Raw genomic sequence first — 8,025 nt, 5'->3', positions numbered from 1 at the left:
TGACATTTGAAATCAACTTTAAACGCCCCTACCCCAATAGAGTCTGGACTTTCTTTTGATAGACCCGCCCCACACATCCACAACCCAGGCATAACGATGTCGGTTAGTAGACACGCCCCTTACTGCTGATTGGCTACAAGTGTGTTTTGGTAGTCGGCTCGACTCCCTTTTCCAAAGGGTTTTTCAAACGTTGTGCACTTCGCCTTTAACAACTCCTTTAACATCAATTAAGTCCCAAACTATCTTTCTTAATAACTCCTTTAACATCAACCAAGTCCTGCACTTTATTTTTTTCCAGTATGTTTTAAAACTGAAACTAAATGTCAGACGCGCAAGTGATGGAAATGCATATTTTGTATTAATCATTTAGGACTGTACACCTCTCAGAAAACGTACAAATAAGATAATTCTAGATATTTGATTATTTACTGCAAGGCTACGCATCAGTTGATCCAGCAGCAAGGTAAGGGTCAAACTGAAATTGGGCATTGCTAATCGCAATTAATAAATTAAAATGTATTTACGTTAATGCGTTGTTATAACACGTTAATTTTGACAGCCCTAGTATAAATAAAATTAAATATTATTTTAACAGAAATATACATCAATTAAAATAGCAATTAGCGTTTATATGACGCAAAACACTTACCTCAGTCAAAATGATACTCCAGACAAAGTGAACATAAGTTTACTTAACCAACTTTAAATATTATACACTTTGATACTTAAGATTTCTGTTTTGAAGAAGTGTGTTTGTCCCGTTTGTTCAAGTAAATGCTGACAGATAAAGAAAAGGAGCAATAACATGTCCAACAGTAATATAAGGTATATAAAAGCAAAAGTCCAAAAGGGCATCACGTGATTCATGGAGACTTCAGTTAGTTCCTGAAAGCTATAAAAATTTCTTAATTAATAATCAATAAATGCATTGATTTATAGCACACTAATATGTGTAGGTAGTATTTTTATGTACTAAAATAAAATCCACTAATATAGGAAGATTACTATGGTCAGCTGTGTTCCTTGTTAACATGTGTATATATATATATATATATATATATATATATATATATACATATATATATATTACACTTTCAAAAGGTACACATTTGTACCTAAAAGAGCATAAAAGTTCCTCAATGGACCTTTTTTTAAGAATGCCCAGTAGTAATTACGAAACAGTAGTCATTTTTCTCATACTCATAATATATCTCAGCAGCTCTGAGGTTTAACATACAGGCATTATTTTCATGTTATACCACGGGTCTGTTGAATGCTGTATTCCGATTGGCTGAGAAATGATCTGTGGCATTAATTTCTGATAACCGCACACCTAACCTGTGAAATGTTTAAAAAATAGGCACCAGAGCAATGTTTGTGGTAACCGTGGTATAAGGAATAATTGACTCTGGTCCTTTGAATTATTCCTTATTTAATGTGAAAGTATATTTTTCTCTTTCAGCCCATCAAGGCTGGAATTTAAACCCATTGGTGTCTTTTTATGAGTCTGTTGTTCTCTGATTGTATAATCATAAATTATAATCATAAATCTTTCTAATTACGAATCATTCAGGTCAAAGTCAGTCACCTTTGAAGTACAGCTTACATGTTCACAAGAACTCACAAGAACTAAAAATATCTTTAAAAAAACAATACTAAATTTATCTGGAGAAAACATCAGATCAAACTGATCGCTTGTGTCTTTGAACAGATTTTGGACTCCCAAAAATATGAACAAACACAGACAAAAGAGATTTTGTGTATGTACACAGTCACACTGCTGAGCAAGCTAATATTTAAACTTAGTTATCAACACTCATAATGTCTATGATTTATGATACCCTGTGTGTGGGCTGGGAGCAAAACTGAAACCAGTCCAGAGTTTTATCATTTTTATTTTATTTTTAAATGTCATTTCCTCCTGTGGCAGGTTTAATGCTTTATTCAGAACTCTTTACATCATGAATATGAATGTGTTCAGAATTAAGGTGCAAACATCAGCAAAAGATCATTTCAGCATGACAATAATCAATCAATAAATCATCTTATATGAAACACAGGCAGACATCTTCATTAGTACGGTTACTGACCCCAGATGATTTTGCTCACATTGAAACCCTGACCTTTGACCCCTCACGTTGATGCTGGTGCAGCTCCACTAATGGAAGACTTCTCATAAACCCACCGTCAGTGTCTAAAGACAGCCGATTGGGCTTTATTTTGATGGATCTGACCAATAAACAGGTAGATCACATTTAAAGGGAAATGAACCGGGACCAATGATCACATGCTCGATCAATAGTGTGGCTGTGTTCAGAATAGCATACTTACATACTACTATTTTTTAAGTATTATTTATACTGTGCACACTATGCATTTTTTCTGTATGTAGGGAATACCTGGATGATACCTGAACTATTTTTCATGCAGTAAAAGAGCCACAAGTATTATTAACTTTTTCATATTTTCAATTATTATTTTTTTTACAAATCTTCTTCACACTTTGTTTTAAAGTTGATTTATAAATGCACTTATTTCTTAGTTAAAAACTGGAAGCCACTTGCTGATTTAAACATGCAACATATAGTGAAGACGCGTAACAACAATGCAGTTTACTATAAGACACCATTTTTTAAACAGAAGGCAGTATGTAGTGTGTAGTATGCTAGTATTTATTTCTGAACACAGTCTGAGGAGTAATAAATAAAAGTATTTATGTTGCCGGGCAGTTATAGTTTCTCCATATTAAAGGTGGTCATCCGGTTTATTAGTTTGAGGGCAGTCTGTGCTATTGGCAGGATAAAACACCTAAATCTCTCAGATCAACGAGCATCATCACTTCCTATCTGATCAGGGCTTTTATAGACATTTCCTCTTTAAGACGTCACATGTTAAAGGGGTCATATCATATAAAAGAGTTTCATGTGTGTAGATATACTCAATGCCATTAATCAAATCTACAAAATGGCTTGTTCATAAATGTTCATGATTATATGCTAATGCTCATTTACATATGGCCGGCCATGCCTACATATTTACACACCTGTTCAGTCTGTTCAACCAATAATGTACTGTAGACGTCTTAAAGGTATGGCAGCAAAACCAGGTTTTAATTCTGAACATCACAAAAACATTTTGTAAAAAACTAAAAATTATTATTTAGTGTAGTAAACCTGTGTGTAAGTGATCGTCAGGCGTAAACAAATAATTACAATGCTACAAAAATGCAGAATATGACCCCTTTAGCACACCGTACACAGTGAAATGAAGCAAAACGGTGGATTTTTTCAATACCATCAGCATTCCACCAATCAGAGAGGAGAATTCAAAGACCCCACCCAGAGCAATGATTGGAGGACACAATCAATGAGGACATTCCGTATTCAGTGATGTATAGCAGTGCGTGAAAGTGCTTTAGTAAATGAAAGTGTGAAGATCAAACATGATTTAAAGCTCAGACACCCAACAGAAAAACTCTCAAGCGCCCCCACGACAGCGCGACTCCTACACAGACTTTGCATAAAATGTAAAATCATGTCCTGATTTTCAAATATTACTAAAATATCATCACAGGCAAGAAATCAGATTAGGTTTTCTCTTAATCTTTTTTTTTGTTTTGTTTGTTTCACACGACTTTATTTAGTTTGGTTTGATGTTTGTAGATGCTGTTGTTTGTCGGGTGTAAGAACGCATTCAGCTCCGGGTCTCACCAGGGTTTTGTGTAAGAGTGTGTGTTTACATTTACAGGTGTGTGTGTTTGTGTACATGTGGCTATGATCCTTCATGGTCGGTCGAGTCCTGGTTGAGCTCTTTTCTGGTGCCCATAGTGGGAGTCCCTGAGTTTTTCCTGGATCGTTGTTTCTCGTCGAGTTCGTGCAGCGAGGGCTCTTTGTACATACACACTGTGAGATAACAATGACACACAGAAAAACATCTCAGTGCTTTTCAAACTAGTCATGCATTAATGCACACATATGCATATTTAAATGCATGTACACAATTATTTTATCTTTACAGTTAGCACTGCTAATATGAACATCTAATGAAAAAAAATGATATGCATGCTTGTTTACAAACACTATGAAGATAACAGTTTGATTATTTGCACAGTTTGTAGTAATAATATATGTGTATTTTGTAATAATAACCATTTATTTTATATTTGTTAACTGTAAAAGTACTTTGCTACAATATATTAAATCAATATTTGGCTTTTTTAATAGCATCAGCCAATAATTCTTTCTGTTCCTTGTGTTGTTCGTAAAAAAAAACATTGACAGATGACTGATCATTTTTCTCTTAGTTATGAATGTTGTGTTGTGTTACATTTGTGTTGTGTTACAAAAGTTTCACGTTTACCTTGGACACAGGTTGGGTATTATTTTAGCAGCATCGGGTCTCAGGTCATTTAAAGGCGGGGTGCACGATTTTTGAACAACACTTTGGAAAAGGGAGTCGGGCCGGAAACCAAAACACACTTGTAGCCAATCAGCAGTAAGGGGGGTGTCTACTAACTGACAACATTGCCTGCGTTGTGTATGTTTGGGGCGGGTCTATCAAAAGAAGGTCCAGATTCTATTGGGGTAGGGGCGTGTTTGTTAAGGTGATTTCAAATATCAACATTGGGTTTCACTGTGGGTTCACACCAGCTGCGTTTGAGGCGTCAAATTTGCGTTTACCGCATCTAGTTGAACGCTTGAACATTTTGAGTTTACTTGGTTCATTCGCACGTGAAATTCTAATCATCGAGATATTCACGTCATGCGAGGGGCTTCTGCGACTCCGCTTGCTTCCTGTTATCATGTCACTACTAGAGCAAGCTCCTGATTGGTTAACGCGGCGCGTTTTTCCTCCAAAGTTCACCGTGTCGCGTTAAACGCTTCATTTGCGCAGCGAGACCTCCAGACACGGGTTAACGTGTCTTCACATTGACTTAACATTGAAATCACTCGCGCTTGACCCCTCAACCGTCTCTCGTGTGAACGCACCATCAAAGATCATGCACCCCACCTTTAAAATGAATGTTTTTGTCGAACAGACCTGAGAAGTCCCGAACTATATTGCGTGTGTGCACCTGTTTACGAAGAGTGCTTGCGTAAATTTTTGTTGAGACAGACCTGTCAATCAATTTTTAATGCACATTTTAGCGGTTCACTTGGTGTCATCATCAGACAACAAATAAACTTAAATGGAGCAGCGGGCCAAATTGGTTTCGAGGCCAACGGGGTTTCTTTCTGTTTGATTGGTGCATGTGAGGCTGCAGACTGCACACACGTCTGTGCCGTTTACATTTGGGTCCAGTCAGGTTCAAAAAATTGCCACTGGGTCGGACTCTGGTATAATTTTCTTGTGTTCGTCTCGGTTATTTATACACCTCAGGTTTGTGTACAAAGTGATTCGGTTCATTTCAAATCAGGTACATTTCTTGTACCCGAGTAAAACCTTTACTATGGACTGATGCGAGAGTTGTAATTGACAATCTCACCACTAGATGCCGCTAAAATCTATGTGTGTGCGTATTGTTACCTTCAATAGGTCTGGGCACAAAGTGTGAACAAGCTTTAGTTTTCTTGACGCGGTTTCCCTTCATAATGATGCCATCTTTGGTGAGCCCGAGGAACCAGGCGCGTCCGCTCTCATGCTGTCTGTAAATTGTAGACGAGTAGATCACATAATAATTCTCAAACACGCTCTCCTTAAACTTACACTCCGGTGTGAATATCTCCTGCAAATACACACAGAGACACAGAGAGAAATCGTGTCATGAATATCTGCTTCAGTAAAACAAAACAACTTTCAGGTATGTTTGTGTCTTTAAAGAGTCTTTGGCCCAGTTAAAGGTCTTTAGGATGCACAGGTGCTGAGGGTGGAGCCTGACTGTCAACCAGAGCAGAAACCACCTCAGGTTAACACAAACAAACATACACAAACAACACCAGTCCAACATAAATACAGCTCATTATTTATTTATAGAGTAGACACTTAAATAGCTTAAAGCTGTCTTTGAATTTTTTACCTATGCACTTAAACAAATGCAAACACAGTCACACTTTTGCAGAAGTTCATTATCACATTAAAACTCAATTAACACTTTCTCACATCAAAAATAGACCTACATCCACATCTGAACACTTCACACACACACACAAACACATAAATGTACGTAACTCATACATTAATATAGACTTCTATAAAATCGGTTTACATCTAAGATCAAACTTTCCTCACGGACTGAAACTTACCAACTGCTAGAGTACAGATGTCACCTTACCGTAATTTATTTTCTTTATCGACATTTAAAACCAAACCATGACTATTCATGAGAGATTCATTCAGTAAAGACTGATCATTATTTCATCACTTCTTTAAGCTGTGACTATAGAGGTCAAAGTAAAATACTACTAAAATACATCAATGAATAATGTCATTTTGTCATGTTGGTTATTTTATTAACGGTCAAGCTAGTTAGTTACTCTTCAACAAAACTCAAGTCTCTGTAATTTATGCATTTGGATGATGCTTTATGTAAAGTGGCTCAATGTGCATTCATTGTATGCATTTTATCTTTATGTGTTTGTATGTTTTGCTATGGAGATTTTACTTTCAGAATCAATCCTTAGAGCTGCTATGTGTTGAGTCGACCCACTGTGTGTTTGTTTGTTTGTTTGTGTGTGTGTATGTGTTTGTGTAACACTGCATTCTGTCAGTATGAATCAGTATAGTTCATTGCCTGAATTCTTAATAGAAGTCTATGAATAATAAATGTAGACACAAGTACAGGTACTCTTTCTATCTCTCTATCTCTCTCTCTCTCTCTCTCTCTCTCTCTCGCTCTCTCTCCACAGTCATCATGAGGTTAAAGTTCACCTAATGCACAAGAAAACTCAACTTCTACACACCTGTTTACACACACACACGCTAAATAAAAAAATTAAACCACACATTTATTACATCTTCCACTATTGTGCTTTGTTCTGCTGAGTGTTTCTGATGTTTGCACACATGCACTTTATGTAGTTTTGTGTATAACTTTTAGTTCTTAATCAACATTTATATCTTTTAGTATATAAGGTTTAATTTAATTAAGGTTTATTTAAATTATGTACAGGAGTGTGTTGTCTTGTGTAGCATGGTCCTACAGAAATATTGTCTTCTTTCAGTGAAGTGACAATAAAGTGAATCTGATTCTCTCTAACAGAAATAAAACTTGAAGACTCCTGAAGACGCTTTACAAAAAGATTTTGGCTTATTTTCGTTTATGCTCTTCTAATCTGAACAAACCAACACACTATTATATTCACATTCAGTTAAATCATCTGCAAATATTACTCTGAAAATATTAATTCTTATATGTAATATTCAATTACTAAATAATATTAAATAATATAATGTTAAATAGTAACAGAAAAACTATTATTGACTGCCCTTAAGAAAATCAATTTCTTGGCTTTATTATAGTAAATAAATAATATTATGATTAAATACTATTTTATATTACCATAGCTTTACTACAAATATTGTAGTTAAACCAAGGGGCAACCTTCCGATCTTTATTTTGAAGCCAATACAGAAGTGATTTAAACTGCACTTCATCGACTGGCCGCAGGCTGGCTCCAAAATGAGTCAATTCCCTTAGACTCCCATGATAAAATTCCCAACTTTACAGCAGAAAATAATATATTAACAGCCTGGTATAGTCTTTCTAGATCTATAAAGCTAACTTTGCCCTTCATGACAACTGTGAGGGGGTGAATTTTTTGTAACTCATCCAATTAAATTAGCTTTAAAGCTTTAAAGTTCTGCATAATTAAGGGCGTGGCCACTTGAGTGGCGGGTGAACGGCCCTGCGTTCCAGTTCGTTTTTTTATGACCTTCCCTCGCTAACTTCCCTCAGTCTCGTTCACTCGGATGTACGTCATTGCTTACATTGTACGAGTGCCCACTACTGCTGAAACACTTGAAGTAGGTTCAAATGGATCGCCGTAAGCCCTTGATCACATGGAAAGTGGAGACCGCCCCCTCCAT

General features: G+C 36.2%; 1 protein-coding gene across 4 annotated transcripts in view; it reads right to left on the bottom strand.

Moving 5' to 3' along the window:
- Nucleotides 1-2,351: 2,351 nt before the first annotated feature.
- The window catches only part of fgf12b (fibroblast growth factor 12b), a 43,570-nt gene continuing 37,896 nt past the window's right edge, over nucleotides 2,352-8,025 (bottom strand). For all 4 annotated transcript variants that reach the window (XM_065280385.1, XM_065280383.1, XM_065280384.1 and 1 more), the window contains exons 4-5: nucleotides 5,527-5,725; nucleotides 2,352-3,902 (exon numbers count right to left, since the gene is read on the bottom strand). In XM_065280385.1, the coding sequence (XP_065136457.1) occupies nucleotides 3,772-3,902; nucleotides 5,527-5,725 (330 nt within the window). In that variant the 3' untranslated portion in view covers nucleotides 2,352-3,771. The remainder of the gene's footprint in view (nucleotides 3,903-5,526; nucleotides 5,726-8,025) is intronic.

This window comes from Paramisgurnus dabryanus, chromosome 8 (assembly GCF_030506205.2).
Source record: "Paramisgurnus dabryanus chromosome 8, PD_genome_1.1, whole genome shotgun sequence".
Taxonomy (NCBI): domain Eukaryota; kingdom Metazoa; phylum Chordata; class Actinopteri; order Cypriniformes; family Cobitidae; genus Paramisgurnus; species Paramisgurnus dabryanus.
Note: the sequence above shows the minus strand (reverse complement) of the source record. Positions and strands in the feature narration are given on the sequence as shown.